Genomic DNA, 18,835 nt, shown 5'->3' on the forward strand with positions numbered 1-18,835 from the left:
AAATGTTGGAGTCAAAAAATAAACTTCCCTTTTTCCTCCTTGAAAGCAGCAGCATGTCTGTGTCGTGTTGTCTCGTCTCCTACAGTGACAGTGGCCCTTTAGAGATAATTGGAGGTGTTATGGACACAGAGACCTTTCTGATTCTTCCCAGAGGCTGGATTTCACCTGCACATCTCACAGGTGCTGCTGATGTCCCTTCATCCTGCTCTGGTTCCAGGGTGATGCCCTGAGCAGTGCAGTGTCCTGGGAATCCTCTGGAACATGTCTGTCTTCTGCCTCCCTCCTGGGGGACACACCAGCTGCACTGAAATGTCAGAAGGGTTTGCACAGCTGACAGGTTGCTGAAAATGGAGCATGGCCATAAATTCTCTTTATCCAGCCAAGTGCAGCTTAATATAGACTTAGCTGCACGGGCTGTGTCCCGCACTGAGCCCGGGAGCTGCCACAGCTCAGGACCAAAACATGAACTTGTCGATTTAACCAGATCAGCTACTGCTAGTGAGGGGGGGAAAAAAGAAAATCCTTTGAAATTTATCTTTCTCTTTAGGTTTAAAAAGTGTTAGAGGAAGGAGGGAAGAATGAACATGTCTGAACTCGGCCAAAACTCCGATGAAGACGTGTGTCCTGAGGACATTGATGAAGATGAAATCCTGGCTAACCTGTCCCCTGAGGAGCTGAAGGAGCTGCAGAGCGAGATGGAAGTCATGGCCCCAGACCCTGAAATCCCAACTGGAATGATACAGAGGGATCAGACAGAGAAACCCCCCACGGGCAGCTTCGACCACAGGTCCCTGGTTGACTACCTGTACTGGCAGAAGGCATCCAGACGCATGCTCGAGGATGAGAGAGTCCCTGTCACCCTCTTGCCCTCTGAGGTAACAAGAAAAAATCACAAATATTTATTATGCATCAGCAGTGGGATCTGTTTTATAGCTTTAATATTTTAACCTGCCCCTGCTTCTGTCCCTTACGTAAGGTAGAGTACAAACAAATGCAGATTAATCCTAAAAGCCTCATCACTGATAGAATCCAGATTGGACTGATGTCAGGGTTAGTAATTTTTTAATTGCTTTTCCCAAATATTTACTTAAGCTTTTTAATAGAAAAAAAATCCTAATTCTGATTTGAGTAAAGCAAATCACTGAGAGACTGTCACAAGATCAGTTTTGGAGGATGTAACTCTAATTAGTTTGATTTTGCATATGGAAGAACACCACTTTGCTTTTCCATGGAAGATTATATTAATCATACAAATTAAGTTATTAATTGACAGAATTTAATGGCATACTGGAGAAAAATCCCAAACCACTGCATTTTAACAGGGTGGAATACTAACAACCAAGCATGCAAACTCTTGAACTAGTTCAACCGTACTCAATACAATGCTTAAATTTATTTGACTTTGAAATAAAGTTAAGGTCATACTTAGATATCTTTCAGGATGAGGGCTACACTTAAAAATAGGTTAATAGAATTGAAACTTGGCCAGATGAAACCCATCCATACTTGAATGTGAAGTTCACTGGAAGTGAATTTGAGGTAACTGATTTATTTTATTTTTGTTTTAAATACCAGCGGCTTGCTAATACACACCGGTGTGGCACATCCCAGACTACCCAAGGCAGGTCTCATGGGCTGCCTTTGGAGATCAGGGGAAATCTGTGGAATTTTTTCTCCTTCTGCAACACTCTTACACTCAAAACAATTTTGTAAACACTTCTGAGGTTAAATCTGAAACCTGGGCGTGGAGATGGCTGCTGCATTCACAGCTGGTCAAAAAATCCCAAACCTATTCACCACCACAGCAAAGGGGAGCCACAGCCCCAAGGGCAGAAGGGACTGGGACCATTTAGTCTGACTTTGGGTGCAGCACAAGCCATGGCACTGTCCTGCCTGAAGAGTGCAAATCTCAGGGAAATAGCTTGATTTCATTAGTGCTTTATTAGCATTTCTCTGTGGTGGAGGAACCGCTTGCAAAAAGATGCTTGAATGCTTGACAAAGAAAAATCTCAGCAGGGAGTGTCTCTGGAATTGGTGGATGTTTGCAACTAATTTATTTGGATGGTAGAAGCCTCACTGCCCTGCAACTGCTTTGTGCAGGGGCTGGTTTCTTATCTCTGGACTCCAAACTGAGCTAATATTTCATATTCAGTGAGGTGCTGCCTTAGGTGTGATGCTCTGGGACTGCTAGAGCAGGTGGCCTTGTTGTCCCTTGTGCTGGATGATTCCACAGTGGTCACAACGTGCCCTCTTCACTCCTCCTTGGGCTGAGCAAACCATCAGGGGGTCACCCTGATGTCCAGTGCTTTGTGGTACATGAAGGAAACTTTCTCTCTTGTCAAAGAAATTATAAAGATTGCACTAAATCCAGAAAGAGACTTTGGATCAGAAGCTCTTAACCCCCAGAAGGGTTCAAAGACCATCTTAACATATCATTAAATATATTCAGTATTCAATTGTTAGGACTTAATTTAGTAGGCAAAGATGAGAAACTGGTTTGCAGCCTCTTCAGGAACAAGTTGTTCCTGTGTTCCCAAGCAAGCTGGAACAGCCTGAATTTACAGCAGCGACACTTTTAAGGATTATTCTCTATTGTATGGGCAAAGAGGGACCTAAATCCAGCTGCTACGTGTTTATTTGAGCAGAAAGTTATTGTAACAAAGATGTTTTGCAACTATTTCAGCTGTGAGGTTTTGTCTTCCTCAGAGAAGTGCTGCAGAGGAGATTGAGGGAGAGGCCGGCAGAAGTGGCGAGGTGGCTGGGGAGAGGATGCCAGAAACAGAGAGAAAAGAGAGACATTACCAAAATGAGCACGTGTCTGAGTCAAGAACACAACCTGGGGACACAAAGAAAGATAGAAGTGATAAGGAGAGAGTGGTGGAGGAGGATGAGAAAGAAGCAGCAGAGGAGGAAGAGGAAGATGATGAAGAGGAAGAAGAAGAAGAAAATGAGACTGAATTGGAAACAAAGGAGAATTACACCAATGAGAGCAGTCACATCAACCAGATAAGTCAGAAGCCAGGTACAGAACCAGGAGAAATCAAAGAAAAGCCTAAGGAAAATGAAAAGAAAATATCAAAATTGAACATCCCGCAGAAGTTAGCGCTGGATACCAGCTTCATGAAGCTAAGTGCCAGGCCCTCAGGAAATCAAACCAATTTAGAAGACAGTTTGGAGAAAGTCCGAAAAAACAACCCAGACGTGAAGGAGCTCAACCTGAACAACATAGAAAACGTCCCCAAGGAAATGCTGATAGATTTTGTCAACGCCATGAAGAAGAATAAGAACATAAAAACGTTCAGCCTGGCCAACGTGGGGGCTGACGACAACGTGGCGTTCGCGCTGGCCAACATGCTGAGGGAGAACAGGAGCATCACCACCTTGAACATTGATTCCAACTTCATCTCTGGCAAAGGCATCGTGGCCATCATGCGCTGCCTGCAGTACAACGAGACGCTGACGGAGCTCCGCTTCCACAACCAGCGGGGCCTGCTGGGCCACCAGGCAGAGATGGAGATTGCCAGGCTGCTGAAAGCCAACAACACCCTCCTCAAAATGGGCTATCACTTCGAGCTGCCGGGGCCCAGGATGGTGGTGACCAACCTGCTCAGCAGGAACCTGGACAAGCAGAGGCAAAAGAGGCAAGAGGGACAAAGGCAGCAGCAGATGAAAGAGCAGAAAGAGTTGATAGCGATGCTGGAGAATGGACTTGGGTTGCCTCCTGGGATGTGGGAAATGCTGGGGGTGCCGCTGCCCCAGCTGAGGATGCAGGAGCCCCCACAAGCCCCCAAACCCCCTGTCCCTGCAGCTGTGTCACTGAGCAAAAGGCAGGAGAACACGAGGCCACCAGCACCCGAGCAGCCGTGCAGAGAGAAACCCATCAGCTTCAAAGTGGTCAAGCTGAAGAAGACTCAGCGCAAACCCCCGGTGCCAGAGTACGTGGAGCCCGCTGAGAAAACCAACCTCAAAGATGTCATCAAAACACTTAAACCAGTTCCCAGGAGAAGACCCCCTCCCCTGGTGGAAATAACCCCGAGAGATCAGCTCCTCAACGACATCCGCCAGAGCAACGTGGCTTACCTCAAGCCGGTAAGTGCAGAGTGGTGGCTCTGAGGGGGAAAAGGGCACTCACCTGCTGTGCTCTGAGCCCTGCCTGGGAATGTTGGCTTTGGCAGGGCTGGCAAATGCACCTGCACGTGGCATTGCCACCCTTTTGTGCCAGGCTGCCACTCCTGGTTGTGTTGCAGCAGCACTGAGGTATGGCTTGTGCAGGGAACCACTGCAGGCACCAAGGCTGCAGCCTTGTGCAACCCTGGCTGCACCCACAAGGTAAAAGAAAGGAAATTCACCCAGGAGGTGAAAAAACCTGCAGAAACTCACCTTACTGTGCTCCTAACAGTGTATTAGTTATGACAGGCCTGTGCTATTATGAGACTGTTTTTCAGGAGTACAACAGGTATTATTTTTCACAGCAGTCCCCCATAAACTCCATGTTTCTCTCCTCAATAGCTGTGTTTTTCCTTAGCTCTCACTTTACACAAGACAGCACTGTCACTTGGCACACACTGAAATCCAGCCTGGACTCACCATCTGCAGCCCTGCTCCTGCCTGCTTCACCCAGAAACAAGGAATGTATTATTTTAGTGGTCCTTTGCTGCTCATTCTTCTGTTTGTCCTTATGTAGATCAACTGCAAAATTCTAGTGCTAACAGGAAAAAAAGAATTAGATCCACCAGCAGTGAAAATGGAACAAGGTTGTGGGAAGAAAGTAGTGGTACTGTAGGGGGTTTTATATTTGTTTTCAAGTAAAACTTTGCCACTGAAAGTTGGCTCAGTGGTGAACTCAAGTGAGCTCAAGATCATCCTGACTTTAGAATGCCAGTCCAAAACTGAAAACTGCCTCTTGGGTATGGTCTCACTTGGGTACCAAATTCATGGGCTTCTTCTCAAAATGCCAGATTTAACTTCTTTCTCTCCTGACCTGTTATATTCCCTTGCACTGATTCAAGACATCCTAAAAGCTGGCTGATGTATTTGTAGCTTGATGCTTGTTTGTGTTGCCAAGGCTTGAGGAAGAGGACAGAAAATCCCTTGCAGTTAAAAATAGTTCAAGTAGTATTTTGTAGTTATTTTTTCTTTCAATATTGACATTTTAATATAGTGGGACTAATTTTGCTTTCATTTATTATTTATTTCCTCAGTAATTCCAGACAGAGTAGTTTGTCCTGATATTTTGGCAGGTGCAGGTTCTGCAGTGACCTCAGATTCTGGTCCAGGATTACCCTGAACATTCTGTCCCGTAGGCAAGGTTTGGGGTTCTGAGTTTCTGCTGGCCAGTCCAACTTGGCTGCAGCCAAGGCCTCTCCTCAGGACATTTCTGGCCTTTCTAGGCCAGTCTAGGGTTTGCCTTTTGGTTCCACATCCCAGACAACAAGACCTGCTTGTGCAAAGCTCACAGATTGTGCAGGTTGGTCCTTCATGGCCGTGGGAGCTGCTGCCTTCCCAGCTCTCAGGAGGCTGGAGGACAATGGCACTCGTTCTCTGCCAGGCACAGCCCTTGTTTTGGACAGCAGTGGCTGAGAAACCTCAGGGCTGCCACCTGCCAGGGCTGATACTGAATCCCGGCCATTCCCCCCAAAATGATCAGGAGGATTTCATCCATGAGAGCTGTGGGGTTAAAAATAGACAGATCAATTCATGGTGCATGCTAAATATGCCAGATAACAATTGCTATCACAGCCCATGGAAAGATGAAATGATGGACACATACACTGAGGGATTGGGGTGGTTTGTTTTGGTGGATTGTTTGGGGCTTTTTTGGGTTGGCTCTATTTTGGCCTCTGTCATCAGACCACTTGTCTTGGATTTGGGGCATCCTCCATGATCTTAGTAGCTCCTTTTTGCCTCAATTCCCTCAGCTTTATTTCTAAAATGGAGTTTAGCTGCTTGAGCTGAGTCGGGTGTTTGTTCTCTCTGTGGTGGGACTCAAGGCCTTCAAATTGATTTCCTGGAGCTTAAGCATTGCAAACATCAAGTGGGGCATTCCAAACAAAAGAGAGCTCCCAAGCAGAGCTCCTTGGAGTTCCCAAGCTGTTATATTTTAGTTTCTGTGGGTTTGTATTAGACTAAACTGGTCTGATAAATAAGGCTGAGAAATTTCCTCCTCCTAATACTTCATGTCCTTGTCCAGGTGCCGTTGCCAAAGCAGCTGGAGTGAGAGACCAGACTGACCCGAAGAAAACAATCTGGAATAAGGACTACTCAAGTTTTGCTTACAACTGTTTCAGCAGATGTTTTCTGCAGAACCCAGGTGGTGTATTCAACTCTTTGGGAACAAAGCTTGTGATACACACTTGTATAAGTGTGTGAAAACTGGCATGGGAAAAGTCAGTGCTAAGTGTTTCCATCAGGTATCAAACAATCCTGCTGCCATCTGTCTGCCAAGTGGATTTGAGGCTTCAGTTTGTTGTGGGAGTATTTTCTCAGAGGCATCAATAACCTTGTCTTTCTAGTTTGTCAGCAAACTATTTTGCTTCCACGTTGTCCTTCTGCTGCCAGATTCTGCAGGAACGCGCTGTGCTTTATCTTATCTTTCTTTTCACACACATGCTACTTTATTACTCTCTTGTCCATGAGAAATGTATTTGGTTTCCATGTATACAGCTTCATTTTTTAGGCTAAGGAAACAGAAATGAAATAAAGCTCTCTCTGTAAGAAGTGTGCAGCACTTCCATTGCTAACAAAGCACTCACAGAACGACTGCTCTGGTACAACAAACTCCCTCTATTTCAGAACAATGTCTAGTGGGTATTTATTTACCTGTTCAGCATTTAAAAGATGATGCCACGCTCTGCTTTGAGAACTGTGATGTTCATTCCCTGTGATTCACCACTCTCTTACTGCAATCCTTAATTGCAGCCACCTTGGAGCACTGAAATGCCATTTTAGGTCTCTCTCCATGCTGTTTGTGGCCTCACCTCTTTTCCAGGGGTTTAAGAAACTCCTAATTCCTCCTAATATGATGTGTGAATAGCATGTCACATCCTGGCAGGGCTGGATTTGAAGGGGTAAAACCTGTATATACACAACTCAGTTTTTCCTTAATATTTTTGTGATTTTTTTTTCTCCTTCCTCTTTAAAATCACTTTAAGTTCTTCTTCTGTCCTTCTTGTAAAGCAGCTACAGGTAAGTCACACTCTTGTGAAATACATCCACAAGAGACCAATTGTTTTAGGGGCTTTTTTCTTTTTTTTTTTTAAAGCTATAAGACACAGGGAAAGAATAAAGGCTTTCCCTGTGCTAAAATGCACCTTCCTGTGGCTGCTTGATCCAAAGGCACAGCTTTGTAGCTACTGGCAGGATTTCCTTCAGGTGAGTTAATCCCTGAGTGGCAACTCTCAGCAACCTTCCTCTGGCAGCTAAATCCCAGTCCCACCCTGCTCCCCCTTCCCATGTTTAATAGTCCTGTAGTATCAGCAATGTCCAAGATCTCTTGAATCCAAGGTAGTCTCTACTGTCACTTGTTCAAATTTTCATTTGTTCTTGTCCTTTTGGTACCTATCACCTGGTCTCTTTCCAATCTCCACCTTCCAAACTTGTAAAGCTCCTTCTCAGCTTTTGTTTGCAAATGTAATGCCCCAAACTTGGGAAAGCTGGTTTCTGTATTGTCCAAGAGACAGCAAGTAGCATTAAAGCATCACATAACAGGGAAGTGACGTTAAAAAAAAAAGTAATTTTCAGTGCAGCCCTCTCTTTTTGAAAAGAGAGCAGGAAAGGAAGAAGCTTGGTACTTCCAACCAAGCCCTTGCACAGAGCACAGCAGCAAGTGACAAATGCACCAAGTAACTGCCCAGGAAAGCTCCTGGAGCATGCTGCTCTCCAGACTGGCTTCAAGGCCAGGCTGGGGCAGTTCAGACTGCAGCAGTTGGGACAGGGAAGCACAGAGGAGTATAAAATAAAGTGCTTTACAATCTCCAATTCAAGCTGCCAGGCACCAATTACTGCTACACCCAAAAGCTGCCAAACATGAATTTCCAGGGTGGATAGAGCATGACCTGTGAAACTCTGCTCTGATCCATGTTCCCCCGCCGAGCAGCCTCTCAGTGATCACAGGAGGAGGGATGCAGACACAGAGATCACACCATTAGTTTGACTGCAGCAGAGCTGGTACAAGTACTGCTATAGGCATAGCTCTCAGTAATCCTAGAAGCAGAAGTCCCTCTCAGGTAATTAACAGGAATTGAAATCCCAGTTAAGTAGAGTTGAGTTATATAAGAGACCGAAGCTGCACGAAGAAATATCCTAAGTATTCCGCCTCTGTAGTGCAGCTGTTTAAAGGATGCAAGAGTAAGGCTGGAATATTTCAGCTCAGAGGTCCCCTGGGCCTCAACAAAGCTGACACAGAGCAGTCAGAGCCAGCAGCTTAATCCCCACCATGGGTAGTGGCATGAGCCACAGGGTGACACTGATCTCCCACCACCCCAACCACAGACACAGGCACAAACTTGAGTTTCCAACCATTAGAATTTATTTTTCTTCGTAACTGTGCAGTTTTTAAAATGCTACTGTAATGATGAAGTCATAGGCTACTATGTTCTTTAGGTGTGGAAACAGTTTTTGAAAACAAAGACCATGCGCTACAAGTGAGGAACAGGCCATTGACTCTTCAGCTGGAATATACAGACATTTCTGATAAATACTGATCACCTTAACATTTAAATGGAATGACATGTTCAGAGTTCTACACAGTTCACTATGAAAACAGCATGGCAAGTTACACAAAAGCTTCAACTTCAAGGATCCTTGCTTTTTTGTTAAATTAATTACTTGGTTAGAAAAGAGAAATGCAAGAATATTTGAAATGGAGTCTCACCTGGACAACTTTCCCCCCCTGTTGTTGGTAAGCTCCTGTTATCAAGATGATTCCATCAGAGCTGGCAGTTAAGTTGTGTATATATAAAAGAATCCCCCACACTGCTTTCAACATCAGGAGTTTTAACAGGCAAATATCTTCATGAATTTGGAATGGGTTTTCAAAAATTGTATCTTGATATTTATTGCTTTTACTTGTAAACCTGAAATCCAGTTTATTCCTTTGAGGAGTGTTGGAAGTACAGAGTCAACAGATGCATGTTTGACCTGTATCTTTGCATTCTGGGTGAGAAGAAAGAAAAAGATGACCCACGCTCAGGAACACACATACACCTCCATCTACAAACAGCTTGTGCAGACTAAAGCAGGTAAGTCCTAAAGTAGCAGTATTTAAAAAATGGAGTAGAAACTCAGCTCATCCAACCTATCTCTTTTTCTCCCATGCTTGGTACATAAGGAAGTTTGGCTCTCCTACAGAGGGTAGCAGTTCTGTGGATGAGGATTTTGGAGAGCCTGAAGATAAATGTTACTGGGACTGACAGGCAGTGCCATGTATATTCTTCATGCTTACAGCTATTTAGATTTTTTCAGGGTTGCTAAAGGAGGGCTGTGAGGTGAGGACAGGAACCCACACTGGGTACAAGCACTGCACAGTTTTACCACGTGCCAGTTAAGCTGGTAACGTGGTCTCTGTAATACAGAGCACTCAAGGCAGGGATTTGGAGGATGCAAGAGATACCTGCTTGTGATACATTCCAGCTCATCTGAGCATCACCAGCCTCAAAGGTGCTACCCAGCATGACCTGGCTGAACTGCAATATTTCAGAACTGAGATGAAAGGGGTGTTGCTTTAATAGATCAATTTGCTACAAGACAGTTTGAGAGACTGCATTCCATAGGTTTCTACCTCTTCCTCCTCTACCCCCAGAAGAAGAGACAAGCAAACATGGTTAAGTTAGTATGTATTTGTGTAAACACCAGAACATTTTGCTATACAATAGAAAAAAAGTTGCTGTTTGTATGTTCTTAGAGGAGCCCTGAAGACCTTGGAATACCTGTATCCTGCAACTATTAACCTGTACCACATGCATTTCCTGTTTTGTACATAAACTGAAAGCAAGCTTGAACAATAGTAAATAGCAACTACACTCCTGCAACAGGCAGAAATGCCATGTTGCAGCTGCTTACTCCTTCACTTTAGATATGTAGTCAGCCAGTTTGTTGATTCTATCCTCTTGCTGTTCTAGAGCATCCAGTATGAAGCCCATCGGGGTCTTCTTCAAGCCTATCCCCTCCATCTTGTTCTGCAGCTTGTTCTGTATGTTCCGGAGCCTCAGGGAAGCATGGACAAACATCACTGCATGACAAAAACACCCTCATTAATTGTTAATGCCCAAGGAATGCATAGTTCTGGCAGCACTTAAGACAAATCCCAGCACTGTGACATCACTGGAAGATGATGATGTATCAATGACTGCTGAAGTAACCACAGGTACCCATTTAATAATAACATTAAAGATGGCTTGTGCTGCTTTGTGTCCCCTCCCCCAATTCTGCTTTGGGACCACTTAAACACAGATAGCAAAGTTAACAGCTGACTGAGACTCTGCAGACGTGGCTGAGAAAGCTCAAGTCACACACCTCTAGCCCCCCAGAGAAGAGAACAAATACTTACAGAGGAGAGGAAGTGTGATCCCAAACATGAACACCATGACATCTCCCAGGTAGGAGATCAAGAAGTAGCTAGACAGCATGATGGCCAGGACAAACGTGGTTGGGTACTGCTTCTTCAGCTTGCGGAGTACATCCTTGTTGTGTGACATCCACACAAAGCCCAGGAAAACCAGCACCACCACAGTGCCACCAATGAGCATGTTCAGGGGACTCAGAAACCTGGAGAGAAGAGGAACAACAGCCAAAGAGTTCAGTTTCAGAACCTTCATGACTTGTGTGGCTATAGGATCAGCCAGCTCAGTGATAATGTTACCAGGGAGGTAAGGCAGCTGCTGTTGTGAAGACCTTCACCAAGGTCTTTAGCAGCAGATAAAGGAAAAACTACAACTGAAGAAGAAACCCTTAGTGTTGAATTTGGATAGTCTTTAAGTTCTTTTCCTGAGCTTAGCTCAGGATGATGAGTTTCTGCAGCACATCATCACAGAAGCACTTCCCACCAGGACCCCTCCTATCTCTGCAATCAATTCATTTGATATCACACGCAGAGTCAGCATATCCAGACAGCAGATGGAGACAACATTGACTGATCTTTTCCCTTCACATGACCAAAACCAGGTTCAGGCTAGGCCTTCAGATGAACTAGCTCTTCATGCTACCTTGTCTAGGTTTGCAAAATGGGAAAGGTAGAACACTGAGTAAAGGAAGTTACTTCACTACTTTTAATTTCTGAATAAACCTTCTCATTGGTTTACATTCAAACAAAAGAATTGTATGAACCTGCAAAAGTAGCTTGCCACTGTTAGATGTTACATCTGTTACAACAGATGGAAGCCCAGTTGCGAGCAAGCATGCCTGAGAGTCAGAAGGAACTGGAGTATGTGATAAAAGTCTTACAGGAGGAAGAGCCAGGCCAGGCAAGACAGACACTGCTGAAAGTTTGTGTTCTGTTATTGTTATCAGAGTTTCCAAGCAAACCAAGCCATCAAGTGGATCAGCTCTGGACTATAAACAGCAGGTCCCTTTTTGGGTGAAGGCAAGAAAGTCACCTGCTCAAACCACTTCCCCAAGTATTCAGAGCTTGTTCAGAACCAAGTGTTCAGCAATGACTTTGCTGAGCTTGTTTCTGTATTCACCCAGTGTCCAAGCTCTGTGGTATTTCACTTCAGTAGTATTAAGTTATGTGAATTCACGTGCATTCTGATTTTCTGGCTTTCACATGCACTGATCTGATTACACAGCAGCTGAGGCCTCCGGGCTATTACAACTATGACAGCGCCCCAAGAAAGGAAGACATGCTCAAGGTTTAATCTTGCAGACTTTGCAGCTCATCCTGCTGCTCCAGAGCTACCATGCCCAGTGACTCACCACTCCTCCCCACTGCCAAGGAGGATGTTATGGTTTGTGGTCTGTGCTTCACATCCGGCCAAGGCAGAAGAAATCTGCTGGACTGGTACTGCCAACACGCTACCTGCAGTGCTAGGGAGCATTTGCCTGGAGCAGGAAGAACCCCCAAGAATTATTTCAGAGCAAGGACTGGCTCTTGATTCTTCAAGTCAGTTGTGCCAACAGGGGATGGGACAGCTGGACAGAAAAAGATTAAAATTCAGAGTAGTTCCCCACCTGCTTCTGCTACTCATGCTGAAAAGCCAACCGGGCTTTTTGGAAGTGGTGACAGGCCAGACTTGCTTGTTGCATTTGAGTCACTCCCTGTAGCCAGCCAGATTATATTTAGCTCTGAATTGTCAATCTAAAGTTTCCAGGCTGGAAAAAGTGAACAGCATGGCTCTGGAAAGAAATCAGTTTCATCTGTGCTCCTCTGCAGCAGGAGGAGGGTGACTCATGACTGGACCACACTGGTGCCTGGGTTATATATGTACTACTGGACATATGAGATTCCTAAAGTAGGATTCACCTCCACACCTCAGCTGTCTTGGAGCAGAAATGGCCAAACTTACACAACTCACAGCAATCTTTATTTTGTTGCTAAAAATCCATGGACAAGATAATCCTGGAAGCAACAAAGATCTAGGCAGAGCTCCACTCCACACTTTCAATGTGCCTGGAAAATACTCTTAAAGCCTTATCGCCCCTACGCTTCCCGTTACTCTTATTACAACTTCAGAAACTTGTGGTGAAGAACCATCCCTCCATATTTATGAGGAAGAGACAAAGACTTCTCTGCTCTACATTTCTTTCTGGTATTACACAGGTTCTGTGTAACTGCCTGGCTGTAAGGATATGAAGATGGGTGAGGGGAGAATGCATTCAGAAGATCCCTATTTTCTAAGAAAAGTGATTTGAATCACACGTTTTCTGAAGTGGGCTGCATTCCAACGTGTACAAGGGAACAGTGAACAGAAGTATCAAGTGAAGGCATTCAGAGCCACATGAACACAGATGGGGATCACAGTTGCCACTGAAAACCAGCATTCACATTATCAGCCATGTGTCCATAGACTTCGCTACTGGTGATTACAGTGCTGGATACAGTGTCATATGCCAGAGCCACCCGTTACTGCTTGACTCACCCACAGCATAATTTACAGCACAATCTAAGATTATCCTAGAAATTCATAGATAGAAAATTCTTCTACAACAATGGCAGTATTAAGGAAGGCAGAATTCCATTGTCCAGTTTCACTCAGATCTGTTGGCACGCTGCTCTCAATAGCACAATAGCTAAAACTAAAAAGGAAAAAACAGGGATATGTAATTTTAGGACAACAGAGACTGGGGAAAAAGAGAGCTGTGTAACAGCTCTAGAAGTCACCTTACTGTTGAACCACCAACACTGATTTGGCCTTATTTATACAGAGGTCAGAACACAACAGGACAAATTTGTGCTCAGGCAAGGAGTCTGCAAGTCTTTCAGAAATGCAGAGGAAAGGTAATTGACCAGCCATTAAGTATGTTACAAGACACTTTCTAAATATAATTCACTTTAGCAGGGATTTATGAGACCTCAAATATCTAAAAATGTAATGCACAGACCTACCAGCATGGCAAGGGTACGGTGACTTGAGTTTATACTGCTCAGTGGACTTAGGGGAAGAAAAACTCTTTTGTGTTGGACATAAAACCCACTAACTTCTCTGACCCTGAAAGCAGTGAGTGTGGCAGGACTAACAGCATTTGGGGGTGCCACCAACCCAGAGCACCCCAGCTGGATGATCTCCTTTGTTTTCTGTGGTGACAAGGTACAACCCTGGTGGGATGCTGTGACCTCCAGTACATCTGGGACAAGGTGACGAGGAAAAGCCATCACCCAGATTCAGTTTCCTGCTGCCCTGCAGATACCAGGTTTCCTGCAGCTTCTACCTAGATACAAAGTAGAGACAGGGAAAACAAATTCATGAAAAGAAACATCCTGGATGGCTGCAGGGACAGGGCATTGTCCTGTGTCAAGTAGGACCAGGGACACTTTGTACTGGTAGAAGCAGCCTCAGGAGAGCAGGGATGCTGGGGGTGCACTTTTGTGGGAAGAAGTACTGGCAGCTACCCCTGGCCAGCAGAAACAGATGAAATACTTTTTTTTTTTTTTTTAAAACTAGATTCGTATTTCTAGGCACTTCCCTACATGCATCACAAAACAGGTCAGAATTCTCACACAGGAGCAGGAAAACACAAAAAGCTGCTTTCAGTGAGTTATCACATCACCTCTTTTTGTCAGGTTGTTTCATACCTGCACACTTGTGCACAGCCTTACAGCAGGAGAGGGGGAGGACATACAGCTGGAGCACAGGGAAAAAAGAGCTTGGCAAGGCACACCCTTTGTGTAAGGCAAGTAGCCTCCAGCATCACAAGCCCAGAAATAGGATAGGCCACATAAAAAGCAAAGGCAAGATAGCTCCATCCTCATATCATCTCCATTTTAGATGACTGTCTTGGGGTGATTATTCAGCAGTTGCTGTCACATCTGTTTCTTTCACATGTGACCAGGCAAGTCTGAACAAAGGCACTGAGTAGGAGATTGGCAGTCATTGAGAACATTTTTTAATTTAGAGCAGCTCAGTTAGGCTGAAATAAGCATGAAAATTCCTTCTTAGAAGGCTTTTTGCTCCACCATGGCCCAAGCAGTGGGCAGGTTAGAGCACTAAAATGTGCTCATTTGTATTAATTTAAATAACTTGAAAGATGAAGTTCTGCCTCCTCTTGTCCCATACTCTGATTTTCACTGAGGTTATACAGCTGTAACTACAGGTAGCACACAAAACTATAAATAGCACACTGTCTCGAGGGATACTCCTCAGCATCCATGGATTTAGCAATGCTTCTGTACCTACTGTTGCTCACTTGCATGGCTCTGAGAACAGGAGACAGATTCCTGCCTGCAGAACTGCCACACCTTTATGAAGTTATGCACAAATATTATTATGCAACGTGATTTAAAATTATGTGTTTTGCTCACTCAGTCTTTCATCAAGCATGAGAGAAACTAAACATTTTGCTGCCCTGGAGCCTTTGTTCCAGCAAGGGGAATCCCTACAAGTACATCAGCTAAGGTAGTGACCTGGGGAAGAAACATGGAAAAAAAAATATGACACAGTTGTGGACTGCTGGGGTTGTACAGATGGACAGTAGATGCTTTGAAGAAGTGGCAAAGGAAAGAGACATCAAACCTCAGCCTGCAAGGAGAATATTATTCCAAGACAGAATGAGCACCCTCATGCAGCATTCCGAAATTCAGCATGCTTTTTTAAAACTGTCAGATTTTGAAGTTAATTTTTAGCAAGTACATGGCAACAAAAGCCTAGATGAAATTACATGAATTTAAAGTAGTTAAGTTTGAACTACATGATAAGAGAGGCCTTGTTGGAGTAGGTGGAAGAACAGACAAATTTCACTTATTAACCAAATTGACTGTTTGAGGGAATTGCAAGATGTGGGAGGCACTGAAGGCCCTGATTTTAATAAAAATTCATACAGGACTCACAATGACAGGGCCCTGGCCCAGGGTAAGAACAGGGAGTCCAGTTCCTCTATAACTGGGAGAAAGGGCACAATTTTGTCAAGAGCTTGTTTTTTATCAGCAGCCTACTGCAACAGAGTTGTAGGGGGGAAAAAAAAGAAAAAGCAGACAAGTCCAGAGTCCTTCTTAAAGGAATTTGCAGGGAGGGAGTGTGGCTACTACCACCAGCCTGTATTTGTGGAGTGGCACTAATTCACAAATTTTAGGTTTTTGTTCACTTGATTTATTATTTTCTACCCAGTCCTGTAGGCTGAAAGTAAAATCTGCATTACTGCAAAGCACAACTTAATTTACAGTAACAGTAGCTACAGGAGAAGGCAAATGGAGGGAGAAAGGCAGGGACACAATGCAGAAAAGATCATTACAATTCCACTGTGCTCCTGATAAGGTTACTCCACACCTTGTGGAGAGAAGGTAAAAGGTTGGAGAGGTTCAGCTTTGTTGTAGGAGGGGCAGTAAAGCCGTGGCACAAAGTATTTCCAGTATCAAGAAAGCTCTGGGCTACAATTTCAGTGTCAGCCCAGCACAACCACAGTACTGCAACAGCTGAAAATATCATCTTTGCATTTCAAGTCTGTCTATATAATCAGATGGTTTATGAGCAGGTAGAGTTGGTCATAGATTTAGTTTTGATCACAGGAAGACCACTTTATTAGTGGTTCCAATAATCCTGCCCTTAGGCCTGGACACAGCCCTGGAGTTCCTAAAAAGCCATGATTCATCATTTATCAGGGGTTCCTGCCCATTACAGAATGAAATGAAAGACAACTTAGTCATCAATTTAAATTTATCAGGAGAACTTTCTTTACCTTTCTTCCAAAGCCACAGTCTGGCCAAATGAAAAAATATTTTTATTAAAAGAAATGGATACTTTTTCTCTCTTGAGGTATTATCCCATCTCCTTTAGAATTATTCTCCCATCTGATTTTACTTCTATGTTAGAAGAATCAGTTCATCATATACCCAAGACTCTTAAGACATGCAATAAAAAAATATGTGAGATAAAGATCCCACTTCAGGTCTTGTTCATCCATAAGTTTTCAATACAGAGGGTTATCACTCAATATTAAGATATTATAATTGCAGTTCTGATATTAGTTTCCATCTTCTGTGGCTCTTTTCCTCCTCCACCTCCCACCTCAGCACATTAGTAGGAAATAAGTGGGAGACAAATCTCCCTTGATCTGAAGAAAAGCAATCAGAGTTCAAAAGCAGGAATTTAGGAGGGTGAGTAAAAGCTGGTGCCATCCCTGTTTTATGGGGAGATACCCTGTTTGGAGATACCAAAATTATTTACAGTCTTTTCCCATCTTCTTGGGCAGAAGAGCTGTCCCTGCTTTCCAGGGACACTGTGATTTATCAGTTCATTGAGAGCTGGCTACAGCATCGTGCTGCTAATGAGGGTAATGAACACACAAATCTAGAACGAAGTGGCAGAAGAACAGCAAGACCATGGAAGTCTCATTTTGCCAGCCTAGTAGTTTGTAAAGATCACTGCAACATATCCCAGCCAAAATATACAAGAACAAGGCCTATGCCACTATACTGAACCTAAAACCATCATATGCATGAAGAAGAAAATTCAGGATTCTGAGCCTATCCTTTCACTGAGCACAGGGCAAAGTCCCCTGTGAGCCAGAGGATCTTTATCAACTTAGATGCTGGGTCAACAGCTTCAGAAGCCCTAACAGGATGCAGAATGCTTACCCCCTGCAAATAAAAAAAAAAAAAAATTGATTTAGGGGAATCACTTTAAGCCTCCGCAACATAAGAGATAAGATGTACTTCAGCCAAAGCCACTCTGGCCTGGTGGCTGGGCAGTTCTCCAATTTAAGCATTTGTGCGTTGCTTGTTGAGAAGAGTGGAGTATTTCAGTTTCCATATTAAAAGCTTAATCATCGTTTCTGCTGCATGTCTTGCTTAAGAGCTTTCTGACCAAAGATCCTAGAGCAGTACCTGAAATAGAGTCACATAGCCTTTGATTCAGAAGGTGATTATAAGGTTATTTCCTGATTCCCTACAGGAATGCTGGGTGTGACACAACATTGTACCAGCAGATGGTCCTACCTCGAAGGTCTGAATCCTGCCCACCAGAACAAAACAAAGGAGTACCTTATTTATTTTACAGTGAGGTTTTTCGGCATGAGCTAGTTCAGAAATGAGAACGGCTTGCCCTGAACATTACTTTAGGACGGTAACAAGAGAGCAGAATGTATCGATACATTTTTTTTTTTTAAATTCAAAGCTGAGCGTGTCCCACGCGCTGGGCAGGTTCAGGAGGAAGCAGAGATCGCTGCGCAGGATGCGGCTCCGCTCCCCGCGACATCCCGCAGCCCGAGCATCGCTGCCTTCCGCCGGGCGCGGTGTCCGCAGCCCGTGGGAAAGGGAGATAACGCTCAGGGAACCCTCAGGCCGGTCACACCCCACCAACACACCGCAAACCCCACTGCTACCGAGTCTCCCCCGCCGAGGGAGGCTGCGAACCAGGCCTCTACATTTCTAAACGACACCAGGGGTTTAAGGAGGGGCGGGAAGGGGAAAGGGGAGTGCAAGAGGGTAAGGGGAAAAGAGGGGAAAAGAAGAAAGGAGGAAGGGAAAAGGCAGCTCCCCCGCCCCTGTACTCTCACACCCCGCCCGGGGCCGGCCGGGCCCGTTCCCGTGGCACCGGGCCGGGTCGCAGAGCCCCCGCACCGCACGGCCCCGGCCCGGCCGCACCGCGAGGCCGCGCACTGACCCCACGATGGAGACGAGCGCGGCGGCCACCATCAGGTAGTTGGTCTGGTAGTAGAGCAGGTTGCTGACCACGCGGTTGTTCCATTTCGAGATGTCCTTGAGGTCGGGCAGGGCGAAGCGGTCCGAGCCGGGGAAGAAATCGTCCCAGGCCCGCAGCGGGGCCACCTGCACCTCCATGGCCGCCGCCGCCGCCGCGCAGGCTCGGGAGCACCGGGCACCGCCCCGGGGCGGCTCCGGCACCGACAGCGACAGCGGTACTGAGGCGGCACCGGCACCGAGAGCGGCACCGAGAGCGGCCCCGCTCCGCTCCGGCCCCGCCGCTCCGCGAACGAGCAGCCGCAGCAGCACAAGCGAGAGGCGTGTGTCACCGCCCAGGGCTGGCAGCTGGCAGGGGCTGCTGTCAATAATCGCTGTAAATTCATTGTTCCTTCAGGGAGTGGTGATGCACGTTGGGCATTCACGTGGCGAAGCCACTTGGCATCGTCTGTGATACCAGGGGTGAGTGGGGAGGGAACCGCGAGAAGTGTCAGCCCCAGCCGAGGAGGCACTGCGGGGTGTCCCGTGGCAGGGGGGCTCTGCTAGTGGGCT

General features: G+C 45.4%; 2 protein-coding genes across 2 annotated transcripts; one reads left to right on the forward strand and one right to left on the reverse strand.

The window, feature by feature from the left end:
- Positions 1-419: 419 nt before the first annotated feature.
- On the forward strand, positions 420-6,717 carry LMOD3 (leiomodin 3). The gene is made up of 3 exons (XM_041459873.1): positions 420-875; positions 2,707-4,089; positions 6,191-6,717. Exons 1-3 carry the CDS (start codon positions 579-581, stop codon positions 6,215-6,217), a joined length of 1,707 nt encoding a protein of 568 aa, XP_041315807.1. The 5' UTR covers positions 420-578; the 3' UTR covers positions 6,218-6,717.
- Positions 6,718-8,509: 1,792 nt separating this feature from the next.
- On the reverse strand, positions 8,510-18,574 carry ARL6IP5 (ADP ribosylation factor like GTPase 6 interacting protein 5). Its single transcript, XM_041459887.1, has 3 exons — positions 18,249-18,574; positions 10,547-10,764; positions 8,510-10,228 (listed from the first exon to the last, which is right to left on the reverse strand). Exons 1-3 carry the CDS (start codon positions 18,422-18,424, stop codon positions 10,056-10,058), a joined length of 567 nt encoding a protein of 188 aa, XP_041315821.1. The 5' UTR covers positions 18,425-18,574; the 3' UTR covers positions 8,510-10,055.
- Positions 18,575-18,835: the final 261 nt, after the last annotated feature.

This window comes from Pyrgilauda ruficollis, unplaced genomic scaffold (genome assembly GCF_017590135.1).
Source record: "Pyrgilauda ruficollis isolate IOZ18807 unplaced genomic scaffold, ASM1759013v1 scaffold10, whole genome shotgun sequence".
Classification (NCBI taxonomy): domain Eukaryota; kingdom Metazoa; phylum Chordata; class Aves; order Passeriformes; family Passeridae; genus Pyrgilauda; species Pyrgilauda ruficollis.